This window comes from Diospyros lotus, chromosome 14 (genome assembly GCF_014633365.1).
Source record: "Diospyros lotus cultivar Yz01 chromosome 14, ASM1463336v1, whole genome shotgun sequence".
Classification (NCBI taxonomy): domain Eukaryota; kingdom Viridiplantae; phylum Streptophyta; class Magnoliopsida; order Ericales; family Ebenaceae; genus Diospyros; species Diospyros lotus.
The window spans coordinates 5,936,536-5,953,320 of NC_068351.1; the positions used below are offsets into that span (position 1 = coordinate 5,936,536).

At 35.3% G+C, this 16,785-nt stretch overlaps 2 protein-coding genes across 2 annotated transcripts; both read left to right on the top strand.

Moving 5' to 3' along the window:
• Window positions 1-2,855: 2,855 nt before the first annotated feature.
• Window positions 2,856-6,591, top strand: LOC127789686 (protein SMAX1-LIKE 3-like). Its single transcript, XM_052318637.1, has 3 exons — window positions 2,856-4,269; window positions 4,965-5,211; window positions 5,329-6,591. Exons 1-3 carry the CDS (start codon window positions 3,149-3,151, stop codon window positions 6,436-6,438), a joined length of 2,478 nt encoding a protein of 825 aa, XP_052174597.1. The 5' UTR covers window positions 2,856-3,148; the 3' UTR covers window positions 6,439-6,591.
• Window positions 6,592-15,920: 9,329 nt separating this feature from the next.
• On the top strand, window positions 15,921-16,785 carry LOC127790645 (uncharacterized). The gene has a single exon (XM_052320230.1). The coding sequence runs from the start codon at window positions 16,086-16,088 to the stop codon at window positions 16,572-16,574; it is 489 nt and encodes a 162-aa protein (XP_052176190.1). The 5' UTR covers window positions 15,921-16,085; the 3' UTR covers window positions 16,575-16,785.

Genomic DNA, 16,785 nt, shown 5'->3' on the forward strand with positions numbered 1-16,785 from the left:
TCCTGAAAATTGCTTAACCCTCCATTTTCTCCTTTCATCCAACTATTAATCTAGAGACTCCAACAATTATTAATTTAGGCATCAAAGAGTTCGTCCCAAAGTAATTCTTTGTTATTTTGCAAGAGGGATCACTCCACCTTACAGTACTACTTAGACTGCAACCCTACTCTCCCATTGGTCCAATTCTTGAAGATGTAGTCTCATTTATCATCAAAGAGTCTAAAACCATGAAAGGGAATTTGAAATGGTAGCTCTACAACTAGAAGTGTTGCTTACAAAAAGGTGATGCTCAAATTACAGACACAGACAAAGAGGAATGTTGGGATTTGGAGTCATTCCCCGCTGCCTTGAAAGCGCCCATGCATGTTCTGTCATTCATGCCAAGTCATGCTGTCATGCTTACATTATTGAGTTTGGGACCCTACAAGTGAAACATTCCCATACATGTTTCCTTGGGTATTACCCTCCTCTATATATGCCTGCTGATAAGCACTTCAATATTTTTCAAGGTAACAATAATAAATTATGACTAAAACTAAAAGTATTGCCACAACAAATTGCCTTGTCTAATGGGAAACAACAAGAAGATGACCAGTGACGAACGAAAAGGGTTAGTTTCTCTCGTTTATTGTGTGTGGGAATATCTTTTCTTTTTGATCTTGTTTATATATGTGGTTTTTTTTATGATGTTCTTAGTTGAAAGTACTCCAAGATCAAGCAGGTACTGTAGCACTAATTAATAAATAAAATTATCCATTTATTTGTCAAAAAAGATCAAGGTACTGTAGAGTGAGTGGTGGGTAGCTCTCCTTTCTATGAAATTGCACAGTGAGGAATGAGACCACTAGCTTGGAATATCGACAAAAGCAAAGCTGTCCCCATAGACTCACCTGATCATCAGCAATACATACAGCAACAAGATGGAGGAGCTTTTGCGTAACAAAGAACTGTATCTTGACTACTCCACTATATCTACTTGAATGCAGTTGTTCTTAAACCTCTCATACATCTTCTTTTTGGGTTCTTTGCCTTAATTTCTCACTTTTTCCACGTGTGAATCTCGTGGCAAGGAAATTAATAAGTAATACATAATTTGGGGATTGGGAAGAAGATATATATGTATACAAACACAAGATGTTGTCAATAATCCTTGCTAGCTGCATAAAATTTGTCTATCATTCTCTAAATAAATATTAATTAAGGAAGGATTTTTTTATTCTGTATTATAAGAATATATGTATTTATTATATTTTAGTTTTTAAATAATATATATATTTTTAATTTATTTTTAAATTCTAAACACTTTTCATTGTGAAATGTTTAAGATTTAAAAATAAAATATATAGCACATCTTATCGTGTGGTCGCAATAAGGTAAAAACACTAATTAATTAATGCAAGAAAGCAACCCCACTTGTACTGTCTTGAAGGGTTGGTTATCAGTTGATTTTCGCTTTATGAATTGTGTGGTTATAAATGACTCAAAGAGGGTTCAAAAGCTTCAAACTTTATGAAATAATTGAGAGGGAGAGGGGAAGGGGCGAGAGGGAGGGATGTGAATGTTTTGTGGGGCACTTATCCCAATGCAATCGCAGCGATTGGATCAAGCGTTGTACATGCATATGAGAATTACCAATTTCATAAATGCAGTCAATATATAGCTAAATCGAAGCCCTTTTATTTTTTATTTTTGGCTAAATCGAAGAAGCCCTTTATTCCTTGGCTTTTGAGTCTGGAAGTATAAAGCCAACACAGTTTCCCATGTTCCTTCAGACAGGCAGTTCCCCACACCCGCCTTCTCTTTCCATCTCCTCGTATTTGATGTCTCGATTTGTATTTGGTCTAGTACTGTGTGGTTCATATTTTGCCCCCATCAATTTACCAAATTGATCAAACTAATGATCAATATACCTCTTCTTTCTCTCAGTAGAAGTTTCAATATTTCAAGTATGGTAAACCATTAGTAAAATTATTCCATGGCATTTTGCATTTAATTCCCTCACACGAGTATATAATTGTCTAAGTAATTATTTTATATAAGGAATCTCTTAAAATAATCATTTTCTTAATTAGCATAGATGAAGATTATCTTTCAATACTGGAATAATACCTAATTTTTTCTCGAGGTCATAGGTTTACCAGAAATGCTATATGTGATAGGGATATATATGTATATATATATACACGTATATATATATATATGAGGTTGGAAAGATACAGTAGGTATAAGGTGATTTGAGCATGTATAGAGATGGAAGAAATTTATTCATTTCTAGGTTAGCACCCCACTAAGATACTAGACCACAACGGAAGGAGAACCAATTCCACATATATATAATATGGGTACACTACATGTCATTTTCATATATTCATTTATTTAATTAAAATAACAAGCGTAGTAGTTTATAATTAAATTAACTGTTACCATCTATTGGGTAAACAAATGGTATCACATCTCCAACAATCACAACTTGTTTCTACATAAAAAATTTCAATGCAAAAAAAAATATTTTTTAGTCGGAGGAGACATCTATTTTCTAGATTAATACTCATTGGTCAATCTAGAAAACAATTCAGGTCCAACTCATTTTTCTCCCAACCTAATTGATATCAGAACTAATTATACCAGGTAGAATTAAAGCTAATTAGCTAACACTATCATATCAAGTATTTTTTTTTTCTCAATTTGTTTAGGAATTAATTTATTTTTCTGAGAAAGAACAAACCTGAGTTGTAGTGCATGTATTCCCCTTTCTACTGCAAAAAAAAATCCATTTTGGACCCCAATTAACCTCGCTTACAAGGAAAGAACAGCCCACCTCTCCCTTACAATATATTTCACACCCTTGGCTTTAATACTCTCGCACCTTTCACGGCCAACCTGAAAAACTAGATTAGTTCCTTTAAGCTAGCGCTATATATAGTTTGATAGATACATAGATCGATCGAGGACACCTATGAACACACCGCTCCCACTATATATCTAAACCTGCTGCTAGCTATCTCCAATCTTCTTCTTGTATGTCATTGATATTGTTTTCGCATAGTTCAAACTAAACAAGAACAACCCATTTCATTTCGTTGATCTCTTTCTGTTCTCAACCATAGCTATTGCAGAATTAGTTAACATTGTTTACTTGAGGAAGAAGATGAGAGCAGGAGGTTGTACCGTACAAGGCCTAACTCCAGAAGCTGCAAACGTTGTAAAACAAGCGGTAAACCTTGCCCGGCGGCGGGGCCACACCCAGGTCACTCCCCTCCACGTGGCCAACGCCTTGCTGGCCGCCTCGGCCGGCCTCCTCCGGCGGGCTTGCCTCCAATCCCATTCCCATCATCCCTTCCAGTGCAAAGCCTTAGAGCTTTGCTTCAATGTTGCCCTAAACCGCATTCCTGCCTGTTCTTCTAGCCCCATCTTGATTAGTCCTCCTCACCCGCAAAATCCCTCCATTTCTAACGCGTTGGTTGCAGCCTTCAAGAGGGCACAAGCTCACCAACGCCGCGGATCAATAGATCAGAACCACCAGCAACCCCTCCTGGCTGTGAAAATAGAGCTTGAGCAGCTGGTAATCTCCATATTGGACGATCCCAGTGTGAGTAGAGTCATGCGAGAAGCTGGCTTCTCCAGTACCCAAGTGAAAAACAACGTAGAAAAAGCGGTTTCCTTGGAACAATCCTCGAGATCCCATTCCTCTTCTGCACCAAGAGGGCCAAATCAGTTTAAAAACGATGACGTCATGAGTCTACTGGAAAGCATGATGAACAAGAGAAGAAAAAGCATTGTGGTTGTTGGGGAGTGTCTTGATACGGTAGAAGATGTAGTTAAGGGGTTGATGAACAAAGTTGACAGAGGAGAAGTTCCTGATGCTTTTAGGGAACTGAAGTTCATAAGCCTCCCTAGGTTCACTCTGCAGAATCTCTCCAGAAAAGAGGTCGAAGAGAAGCTTGTTGAACTAACTTGCCATGTGAAGAGCTGGGTGCACAAAGGGGTTGTTTTGTACTTGGGAGAATTACTTAGGTGGACAACTGAGAATAGGGCTGGTTCTGGTGATCAAGAAAGGAAATATTATTGTCCTGTGGAGCACATGATTATGGAGCTTGGCAGATTGGTGTGTGGAATTGGGGAGAATGCAAGGTTTTGGTTAATGGGGATTGCAACATTCCAAACTTACTTGAGATGTAAGAATGGTCACCCTTCACTGGAAACTCTTTGGGGCCTTCATCCTCTTATAATACCTGAGGGCAGTTTGGGCTTGAGTCTCATCTCTGGCAGGTAATTCATTCTTATTTATTCAATTGCTTTTACAAGTTATCAGGTAGTTCAAGATAATTTGTGTATAATTAATTCGCATAGCTCTATAGGCTCATCATATGATCTCTGTTATTCTGAAATTTGTCAAATTCCTCCCTAGCTTTCATGTTGTCCCAATTTGCATTCAGATAATTTTATTTTTCCCCCAGTTTTAAGATCATTGAGTTCACTGGTTGTATTAATGGTCCAGAAGTGAGGACTGAAATACTTGTCATTGAAACTTGTGGACTGCAAGGAATTAAAATTCTATTCATCAAACCACCTTCTATTCATCTCCGATTGAGACGAAAAACGTTGATGTGGTAGCTTATATAGAAATGTTTAATTGATATTATGTATTTATTTAAAGAATATGAAAAATAAATTATTTTTCCCAGACAAACACTTACACATGAATAGCATTATTTAACTACTTTCTATGTTATTCTGCTACATATTGAAATGCTTTCTTGTACAGAAGTAAAATCATATAATTTTATACCTTTTTTCTTATTCTCCGTGATCTCCCTATGAAAGTGACATATATAGGAATCTAAAAAGAAGAATAAAAAGTAAGTGAGATTAGGAATCTGATCAAGAATAAAAGTAAGTGTTTCAAAACGTTCCAATGGATATCTCATCTTATATGAGTTCATTTTATCGCTATGTCCATTCAGCCATGTAGAAAGCGCGTGTAGAAGCAAGAAAACTGGAAATGGCGGCTCAGACTGGCTTTTCTCTGAAGGTACAAAGGATAAGCAACTCAACTGCTCTGCTCATGAATGCTCCAACAAGCTTGAGACTGAAGCCCCAAGCTTAAGAACCGGCATTTGTACCAGTGAGGCCACCGCGTCAGATCTTCCTTCATGGCTCCAAAAATACAAGGATAAAGAAAGCAAAACGCCTAATTATTATGGTGAACAGGTACAATCTGATCAATAAATCATCAAAATCAACTTTCTAAACTACAAGACACTATTCTCGACAACCATACTAATTAACTTTTTCTTTTTGTGTGACTGTTGATTTCTTTACCTGCAGGAAAGTGTCCCAGTCAGAGATCTTTGCGGAAAACATAACCCAATTGGCAGTTCTTCTCTCAAGCTTTATTCTTCTCAGAGAACGTTGGCATTCTCTTCTGAATCACCTTCTTGCTCTTCTTTTGGTTTTTCGTTTGACCACCAATACCCCAATTTGATGCCAACCTGCCAAGATTGGCCATTGTTCAAACACAAGCAGTACTTTGGTGATCATCAATTTTCAAATTTTGGTCCAGTATTAAACAGAAATTGTGATCCCAAACAAGCATGTTTCTCTAACCCTAGTTCTACTACTAATTCTCCTGCGTCGAGCGATGTGATGGAGACTGAGTTATACGTCGAAAGGTTCAAGGAGTTCAATTCCAAGAATTCCAACATCCTTTGCAGCGCATTGGAACAAAAAGTCCCATGGCAAAAAGATGTAATTCCTGAGATTGCTAGCGCAATATTGAAGTGTAGGTCTGGAGTGGTAAAAAGAAAAGGTAGTGAGGCAAAGGAAGATACTTGGCTGCTCTTCCAAGGCTTGGATGTGAATGCCAAAGTTAAGATTGCTAGAGAACTGGCCAGACTCATTTTTGGCTCGCGTTCGTCTCTCGTATCGATGGCTTCGAGCAATTTCTCATCCATGCAAGCTCATGACCATTCAGCTGATCAAGATTTGAGAAACAAGAGATCAAGAGACAAGCAAAGTTGCTGCTACTTTGAGAGGTTTGCTGAAGCAGTGACTCTGAATCCTCACCGGGTTTTCTTGGTTGAAGATGTCGACCAAGCAGACTATCGCTCGCAAATTGGAATAAAGAGGGCAATTGAAAGGGGAAGAATAACAAATCCCGATGGTGAAGAGGTGAGTCTTTGCGATGCCATCGTAATCTTGAGTTGCCAAAGCTTCGGGTCGAGGTCGAGAGCCTGCAGCTTTCCTCCAATCCAACAGTCACACAATCCAGATGGTGCTGAAGACGAGAAGTTCAGTGGGATAGAGACGAATCCATCTTTATCCTTAGACCTGAACTTATCGTTTGATGATGACAGTTCAGATAAACAGTCTATCGACCATGTAGGCCTGCTTGAATCTGTAGATGGACTGATAATTTTTAAGTTTCAGGCGCTGTAAAAGAATATAAAGTTTAGCTGTTGGCTGGCTCTCTCTCTCTCTCTCTCTCCTGTAATTTTCTTACGTACTTTGATTCTCAACCATGTTCTTGTGAATGGGAATGAATATGGTGGAAAAATATGTTTTGGGCATTGTAAATAATTCATTAGCAAAAAGGATAATGTTTTTTTTGGCTTGAGATGATTCGTTCAATTTTTCGGACTAAATGATCAAAAGTCACTTTTGTCCCCCATGGCCACCACCCTATACACTACATTGCATTCAGTCTATATTCAGACTATTACTGTAGATATAGCATGGTTAGCAGCTTTATACACTAACGATTCTTGGAAGTACAAGCCGGAGGATCCAATTGTAGAGGGAGAGTAGCAATGTTGGAAGAAGAGGAGTACATTGGAGGAGACTAACTTTATTCACCATAATTAAATTTAAATTCTAATTACTATAAGATATACAGGTGTTATAGATTACTTTTCGGTATCTAATTACTTGAATCACTTTTAGTCACCCAATTTATGAACTTAAATCTATGCATGAACTTAACCCATACATGACCACATTAATACTAGACGCATGCATTGCTAATTAAGAACAAAGCACATTCCCTCATTTATTGAACTTCTAGAGACACCAAAAGACACATGCACATAGACATCTTGAAATTCCAAAATTATTAATTCCAACAGCAAGCAATCAAGATTAACATTACAATAACCACCAAATTACCAAGCCAAAAGAAGAAGAAGAAGAAGTAGAAAACCACCACCAACGGATTTCCTAATGCTCCAACCGACAATCCCATTGGCAACATAAGCGTCAATTCTTAAGAAAACAAAAAGGAAACTTATATATACATGTGCCTCAAGGAACACCCTCGGATTGGATGCAGATGCAAATAATAAGAATAATTAATCAGTTGCAAAACTAGTACATAATACATAAAACATGTATAAAAGACCATCAATGGCAATGTGCAAAGGAAGATTGGGGTGATCGATCCATAACTTAGGCCTTAGGGTTCATGCAAAGGAGAGGTTACTTACTGCTTTAGAAATGAAAAGCACAATCTTCCCTCAGAAAGATGAAAAGCACACTGCTTTTGATGCTTTGTGATGTTTTTGGCAAAAGAATAACTTCCCTATCTTTGATTTCCAGAACCACCCGACATTCTCATCTTTGCAAAGCACATGAAAGTTGCGGCACAAGGGCTCTAAATGAGAGCATACAGCTTGATATGAAAACTAAAGCAAAAGCTAGAGAATATATAGTTTGAAAACTGCCAACAATAAATCATTATTATCTTATCCATAGCTATATACTTTTAATTAAGACCCTTCAGTTTTAAGTAGAGAATTCGTCAATATACAGTGAGCAATTAAAAGTCTTAGGAGTTTCAGGAATAGAAGCAATTTGTGTAGTACGTAAGTCTATGGCAGGTTTTGATGATGAATCTTCTCTTATATTTTTGTCGTCTTCTTTTTTTCTTTTGATCTCCAGAAGAATGTAATTAGCACTCCATCTTAATTAGACTGCTTTATTTTCCTTCTCATTTGTTTTAATCGATTTTTTTGCTTTTATTCTTCTTCTTTTCATCTTTATTCCTTTTTTTGCTTTATCTATGCGTAGTCCCTTAGGTTGATGAGCTTAAAAAGCAAGAATTCGAGTGGTGGCAACATTTTACTACTGTCAGTGTCATATAACGTACTTTTTTATTTATTATAATATATTTTTGAACCTTGAAATTTTTCCAGTCCGTATGCATATAGAAAAAATTGCATAACATCTACTCAAATGACTGTATGACCCCATGAACAAAAAAAAAATTGATAATTCCCATAACTCGAACTGAGATCCATCATATGTCTTACCAATTATACTATCCTTGAGTTGTTTTTTCATTTTATAACTATCATTTTAATTTCCTTTTAACATGCCCAAGTCAGAGCAATTTTATTAGGTAAATTTTGCTCAAAGGCACCCACTACTTTTGAAATTTTTAAGGTAGCATAGTAGCTCTCTTGAATTTTATAACGTGGATCCTCTGCTATTTCTATTAGCAAATGACTTTTAATTTTTTTAATGGGTAATGCTATCTATTAACAATAATTAAGATATAATAAATACACATTATTTTTAGACATGTTGCATTTATTGCACATCACTTTTAATTTTTAAACAATTCTATTAGTTGATAATAAATATATTATATTTTAATATATAAAAAAAAACAAAAAAAGTTACAAGCGGTTGCCCACAATGTCATTGACAATGGACGATGGTTCCACAACAAGGTTGGGTTCAAATGAACTAAATCTTTAAATCTACTTCAAATCTTAAATGGAAAAATTACAATAATCTCTTCTACTATTAAATAAATGGATAAAATGATCGTCTTACCTTCATTTTCTCTCTTATGGCAATGGCTACTACGCTATTTAGAGAGAGAAAACCAAAATCCATCTAGGTTGAAATCAATGTAATTTAAAGATGAAAATAAGACTTGTTCAAACTTTTTTGGATTCAAAGATAAATAAGTATGTTTATTTTTTAAAGAACTCGTTTCAATTTAGTTTAAAAAATAAACAAATACTTGTTCATCTTTGAACACAAGGTTCGATTTGGTTTGAAGATTTGAATATGAACAAACATCTTCAAACTCATTTTGAAGGTTTGTTTTAGTTTAGGTTTATCACATAGATGCTTGGGTTCATTCATAAAACCCAAACCATTTAGGTTCATCCATATGAAAGTTTTTAAATATAAGGTATTTTGCTTATATTATAATGTTTAACTAGGGTTAATTAATCATAAGAAAAAATTACAACATAATAATATTAGTATCAAACTTCTGTGTTTTTCAAAGGTAAGAATAACTTTTACAATTATACTTCATTAATAACAATGCTTATAATTTTTCCAATCTAAAACTAATGTAGGCACACCTACACTAGGTAACACACTCAAAACTCAGATTGTCAACACAAAAAAAAAATATCACAAATTCTTATTCCAAAAGCAACCACCCTACAATAATTGAAAAAGTGTTTAAATACGATGCCTTAACGGGCTACAGAGTCTAAATAGATTGGGCCTTGCGAAATATGCTCAAAACAAAAACATAACCTAAACGTAAAATAAAGAAATCGTAAATAATCATAAAAAGTAATTTAAAATAGCTAAAACACGATAACAATAGCGCAAAGCGGCTAGTTCAATTCGCATTATTGATCTATCCCAAAAGCATATATTGTGGGATGAAAACGGACACCGTATGTGAACTCTATGCTCATAAGATCAAACACCAATCACTACGATCACATTTTTGAATTTTTTCCATCGTACTTATCCTAATACGCTAATGCAACATGATCCACATCAAAAACCCATATTCTTCAAACATTAAAACCCAAGAATCTCTAGGTTTGAAGGTTTGGTGTTCCTTTGAAACCAGAAATTTGGATTCATTCCTTTTAACAATTTGGGTTCTTAATTATCTTCACGCACAAGAAAGACCGGAACTCGAGAGAAAGAAATGGAGAGTAAAAAGAAAAGAGAAAAGGAAAGATAATATTTTATATATAAAATAAAATGATCATTTAATTTAATCTATTAATAATAAAAAATATATGTTGTTTTTAAAAATACAAAACTAGTGGATGCAATTTAACAAATCTGAAAGATACTGTGACAAGTTAGCCCATTTTCATTTTTACTTCTTGAGAAATGGGTATGTACGTAGGACTGTGATTTGCCTTAATTTATTTCGTTTCCTTCTTTCCTCACTTTACCCTTCTTTTCTTGTAATATTAACTTCTTGAAAAGGTGATTTTGTCTATACCATATCTTATGCAATATTGTAGTATATGTTGGCCTAAATTTTCACAGAATCTGGAAAAGTATAAAAAAATGAACATTTAACACCTTTAAGTTCCCCTTTCTTTCCTCAATTTTGTATCTTCGTCCTTGTGTCTTTCAAAATTAATGAGTCATAATATTTTTCCATCTCTTAGTTTAAATCTTAAGCTTCTTTAATGTTGATCCCAGCTTGATTTATGGCCCCTAAATTAATATGCATATATACTGTACGTACGTAGCCTTCTTTTTGTTAATAGATCTACTTCTTTAATCTTATTCCAGCAATAGCTTCACCAAATTGCACAATCCCATTCCCATATATATTCAGAGTTTGGCAAAGCTAGGGATTCGAAAGCATGGGTTTTTACTTTTTACAGACGAATAAATGACTAGTTCAGAGCAGCAAGTAATTAGCAGATTGGTCTATTCCAATGCTGCTGGTTTTAGCTTTGCTCGTTAATTTTAATAAATTACATCTCCATCCTTCAAAAAGAATTAAGAAAAAGAAAACAAAAAAAAACTGTTGACTTAACAAGAAGGGATGATTTTGTGAATGTATATTATAAATCCATCAAAGAGGGTCTAAACAAGCCAAACCAAATGGACCCAGAAAAATGGAAAAAAAAAAAAAAAAACAGACTTTAGGGGACCTCTAATCTACAAGGCATTTGGGTACAGGCATGGCAAATAGATAAAAGATTAACCTAAAAAAATTATAAGAAAAAGAAACTAATTAAATTGATTGACTTACACAACCATAAATTAAGATGGCTACGATACATGCAAGAAAGCGGCAAGCATCTATGCATTCAAGCCGTGAAGTTGATTGTAATTTGTTTAGTAATTGCCAGAGTTGGCCAAATGTTGTGGACTTCTTTAATGTAGTTAAGCACAAATAAAATAGCATAAATCACTCTTATACATATCTGGTATTGTTTGAGCGTTTTTAGCAAACATCACATGTAATTGATTTTTAGGATTTTGAATTTCTATAGTCTAGTTTTTCTAAAACAATAAAATAATAACACACTCATTAGACCCCTAATAGAATTTATCTCATAAAATAAATAACTCGATCGATGAGAATGTTATGAAAGAAAAATTAGGTGCATTGAGGAACATAACAATTAAAAAACTCAAACCCAACTTTTTTTATATATATATTCTTTTTACCTCAAAAGAATGCATGAAGGAAGATACTTGATAATAGATGCTATCTAAATCCCAATAAAATGCGTAAAAGTTGGCAGCCCTTTTAACACAAATTAAGCTACTCTCATCGACATTATTCCTTCCCCTTGTGGGTAATATTTAATTTGAAACCCTTCTTTTTTTGCTTTAACTTTGAGTTTCTCCTTTTAATTTGTTCCTTTCACAGTGCTCACCTTTTTCCTTTCCTTATCTTAGAATAACATGTGTATGCTTGTAAAGCTTTAGCTCTGATTAAAGAACCACATTAATTCAATGGAAAATGTGATCATACACTTTATGCCCAGACCTAAATATATGCTTAAGAATTCCGTGCAATTAGAGGTGTGAGGTGACATATACATGTGCAGAGCATTTTGTAACATGTTCTGTGATATGCAAGAAAGTTCACATCCATTTTTTAAGTATTTAATTAGCATTAATCATAATCCCCCGCAAGTAAGCATATACTTTGGGGCAATTCCATGCTATGAGGTGTTTGGTTTAGCTCAAATTTATAAGTTTGTACTTAAAAACAACTTATGAATAGTTTATGCTTTACTTCTTGCCTGACCAGCAAAATTGCTCATATTTCTCAAATATACAGTACCCTGTAAATTCTTTTAATAGCTTATTTAAGTCGGTACTTTATAACTTGATTTTTTGTCAGTTCATATATATTAGGCCAATATATGGCTTTGCCACAAATGTAATAAATTGCATTAACTAGCCAGGGACCAGGGACCAGTGATTAAAAAGCATGGATTTGTCTCCAGTAAATTTATGAGAAATTGGATTTCCCAAGAACATATAACATGTAGTACTTATATATAATTATGTTGGAATATCATTTCAAAATTAGATAGATGAGGGTAGGGTGAAACTTCCAGAGAAATGATTGTTATTTGATTAAAATAAGATTATTTTATTAAATAACTTCTTTTAATTCAAAACTAATTTCAAATAAGGTATTATCTAAGGTATGCAATGTTTGGTCATGCGACAGATCGGTACATCAACAGAAAAACACTATCACACTAGAGCATCTTACACATGTTGCTCAAAAAAATGCTCTCCCTGAGAGCAATTTTCTTCCTCTCCACTCAGCCGCCTTTAATTAAGCGTTGGGCTTAAAAACATTCCTCCCAAGAGGCCACCACTTAAATAACTACTAGTACTAGCCATGCCTTCTCTCAACTTAAAACTAATTTAATATATACACAAAAACAAACACTCCACAATCAAAATAAAACTAAAGAGGACAACACATATATACATAAATAATGATAAATAAGTTTACACCGTTCAAACATAATATAAAATCTAGTAATAATCTCAACTAGAACAAAGTGAGTCATTTCTCGCTCTCTATTGCCAACTTATATATGCTAGAGATGTTAGGTACAGAAATAGGTGGATTATCTACTCGATTCTTGAAATTGGGTAGAATGTCCCCTACCCACACATCCTCTTATCGATATTGATCCTGCAAGCACAACATAAACTTGTCTACGAGATTGGGATCATACGTATCTATGTAGTCTCCCATGCCACTACAAAGTATATTGAAAAAAAAAATCATATATTAGATATAAAATAACACAAAATTGAAATAACATAAAAAAGTGATAACATGAGAATGCATAGGAGTAAAAGATACAGGATTGTATAAATTAAAAGAAGAATGCGTGTGCTATACAATTGTCTGATAGCATAAGAATGCACACAAGTAAAAGATATAACACACATCCAATGTTAGAAAATAGTGACATTGATAATAATATATGACACATGAACAACATTTTCACAATTTGCAAATCATTGTAGAATATACAAATGAACATTACATGTATATTGTGTGTGTATATACACACTACAAAAAAATCAGTATTTAGCGGCAGTTTTTTTTGCATTTTACGGCGGTTCATGTAATTTAGCGGCGATTTTTAAAAAAACTAATTGCGGAACAAATGTTATTTAATTATTTAATTTTTTTTAATTTAGCGACGATTTGTAAGAAATCACCTCAAAATTTAATTTAATTTTTTAATTATTTTGTTAATTTAGCTGTGGTTTTAAAAAACCGTCGCAAAATTTAATGTCTTAGTGAATTTTGCAACGGTTTTTGGAAACCGTCGCAAAAAACATTTTTTACAGCGATTTTTTGCGACGATTTTCTGAACTATCGCAAAAAAATCGCCGCAAAAAATCATTTTTTTTTGTAGTGACATCATTGTAGAGTAGATTTCATAGTTAATCTCATTGTACATCCAAGTATTAAAGGATCAAGTGTGTGTGTGTGTGTGTTAATTATTACATGTTGGAATGGTCATGTGAAAATAAGAGAAATGATCAATATATATCACCAAAACATTTTTATAACCTCAATATTGTTGATTCTTTCAACCCAAAAGCTAAGACTCTAGCTACTCAATGACAAGCATGACATCAATGTCACTTGTGAATCTGGCGAAAAGCACAATTCCTATTGCAGATAAGACAATCGCTGGTTATGAGGCCTTGAGAGAGGACGATTACAATTTGATAGAGTGAAAGGGGGATTAGGGTTTAATGATCGATTGGGAGAGATGAAACATATGATCTCTATGGGTTTTTGTGAGAGAGAGGGTTCAATTAGGATTGATTTCAAAGAAAATGAATTATGATCTAAAGGTTACGAAACAAGTCGTTTTAGTTATTATTTGGTCTAGACTCCTTGAGAGCATTTTTTGCTTTTGCTTGACTTGAGAAATCGCTAAGTATATGGAGAAAAATGCTCTTTTTAAGAGCAATTTTTTTGCCTTGGTAGAAAACGCTACTTTCATGAATATAGTTTTAATAAGTTAAATTTTTTTGCCTAATTTGCCAAGGCAACATAGAAACGCTCCCTTGAGGAGCAATTTATATTCAAAGAAGGGAGCATTTCTAGTTCAATAAAATACACACTTTTTCCAGGACTATTTTCTCTTATTGTCACACAAACAATTCTACTCACATGGCAACTCAATTAAAAATATGAGTATTAAATTTGGAAATATTTTAAATGATTGATTAAATTGAGAATTATTTAATAAAATAATATTATTTTAACCAAATACTCTATTATCGTTAGTTAAAACCCAAAATAAACGAAGCCCAAATCCTAAATCGATAACTTCAATATGTAATTTACCATTTCTAATCAGAAGCTGCTACAATAACTTACTGGCTTTGGAGGTGATGTGACAATTTATTATTGATTTAAATAGATATTTTTTAAATATTAAAAATTATTCTTAAATATAATTAAAATTTAATAAAAACACTAAAAATTTAATAAACTCCACCTAAGTTACGTGAACCCATTGGTCCCAATAAATTTCCGTTTTAGTCGCTGTCCTCTCTCTCTCTCTCTCTCTCTCTCTCTCTCTCCGTTTTAGTCGCTGTCCTCTCTCTCTCTCTCTCTCTCTCTGCTACACCTTGGATCTCTCAATCATCATTTTCAAATCATAAAACGGATAAAGGACACAACCAGAAGATTAACCACTCTTGAGCATATCCATGCATCTACATACATACATATATATATATGTGTGTGTGTGTGTGTGTGTAATTGTAGTTGTGGAGGACCGGCCGCCGGTCAAAAAGGGAGGAGGCGCAGGCGAATAAGCAAAAGTACCATGTGGGTGACGCCGAATAGATTTTGGAGATTGATGATGATGACGACGATGATGCTTTTTCATGATTGTTGCATCTTTTTATTCAAACATGTCTTAGCGCTAGCTGGTCACAAAGAGAAGAGAAGAGATGGAAAAAGTTTTTGAGATTTTTAATGATCTTAAATTTAAACAAGGTTTTACGAGTGATCGCAGTTACTACTCTACACAAACCAATAATTATTATTGATAAAAAGGATTCACCATTGTCAGGCAGTATGAATTTGTTGATCACCTCCTATATATATATATATATATATATACGAATACGATGTAAAGTCGTGATTTATAAGAGACAGAAGTGATATTAAAATGTTTGGAGTTGGGCTCACTTGTTGGCCCAAACGAATTCTGGCCCATGAAACGGTGGTGACGCTACACAAATGGCCTTTTCCTCATTAAAATCATTAAATGCCCCAAATGACGAAATTAGGATAATTTATTTATTGTCAAACATCTACCATCACCTCTTTATTCTTTATTATTTTTTATTAAATACTTTCCAAAAATAAAAATAACATTTTGTGAAAATTTTGAACCCCACTTGAAGAAAAGTTTGCGTCAACGAGAGGAAGGTCCACAAAAAAGCACGTGAACTGCCAACACACATGATGCTACCTCCGCATCCGCCCAATTAATTCGAATTTAAAACCCGTCCACGTCAGCGCCACCAGTCCACGCCATGCATCTTGCTTTGCTTTTCTCCTCCCCTCCCCCCAAGTTCCCAAGAAGGTTTATCCGTTACCACAGTTAACGGGACCGCCTGCCCCAGGTCACCTCAAACCCTTCTCATCCCACTTTTCCCTCCGGCTCTCCGGAATCTCACCGGTCACTCGTCCCATCAAAAACCCAGATCAAAACTCCCACCGACCGGATCCTTAGAGTTCGGCCGTTCGGATTCTCCGAGAGATGATGAGTGGTCTAAGCAAGCTCGGGACAACGCTTTCCGTCGTCTTCTTCGTCTCGCTAATGGCCCTGGTGGCCGAGCTCGTCTACCTCCTCTGGCGCCGGCGCCTTCATCTCCAGCGGCGGAGCGGCCGGGGCCGAGTGAAGCCCGACGGAGGAGGCAATGGTTCGCCGGAGGAAGCGGTGATCGACCTGGCGAAGTTGCAGGCGATGTACGGCACGTCGAGAGTGCTGTACACGATCAAGGAGGAGGAGGAGGAGAGGGAGGAGGCGGAGTCCGAGATGTCAGTGTCCGTGTCTTCTGTCGAAATAGTGGCGAAGAAAGTCACTCTGGACGAGTGTTTCAGCGGGGCCGGAGATGCGCTGGAAACCCAAACGACGCCGTTCACGACTCCGTGCGGCTCACCGGCGTACTATACCCCGTCGGATTCTCCGTCTCGGGAATGTGATGGGCCGTCGCCGGGGGATGGCGTTTTTTCTGGGTTCAAGTAACGACGTCGTTTGTTTAGGTTAGAAGCTCACGGGGACTGAACCGGATGATTCCGAATCTTTCCCGTGGAGTCGTTAGTAACAGTTGTAAGTTTTGAATAATATATGATATTTTTTTTTTTTATAAATAGTTTAAATTTTTGAAAAAGCACATGAAATTTGATGGCTTGTAATGGGTTCATTTGCTCCAGAAATTGGCCCAGAATGAATCACA

Excerpts from the sequence above, each read along its gene's own strand:
- LOC127789686 (XM_052318637.1), top strand. The coding sequence starts at position 3,149 with ATGAGAGCAGGAGGTTGTACCGTACAAGGCCTAACTCCAGAAGCTGCA. Across the intron at positions 4,270-4,964 it reads TTGAGTCTCATCTCTGGCAG|CCATGTAGAAAGCGCGTGTA; the intron begins GTAATTCATTCT and ends ATGTCCATTCAG. Across the intron at positions 5,212-5,328 it reads CTAATTATTATGGTGAACAG|GAAAGTGTCCCAGTCAGAGA; the intron begins GTACAATCTGAT and ends CTTTACCTGCAG.
- LOC127790645 (XM_052320230.1), top strand. The coding sequence starts at position 16,086 with ATGATGAGTGGTCTAAGCAAGCTCGGGACAACGCTTTCCGTCGTCTTC.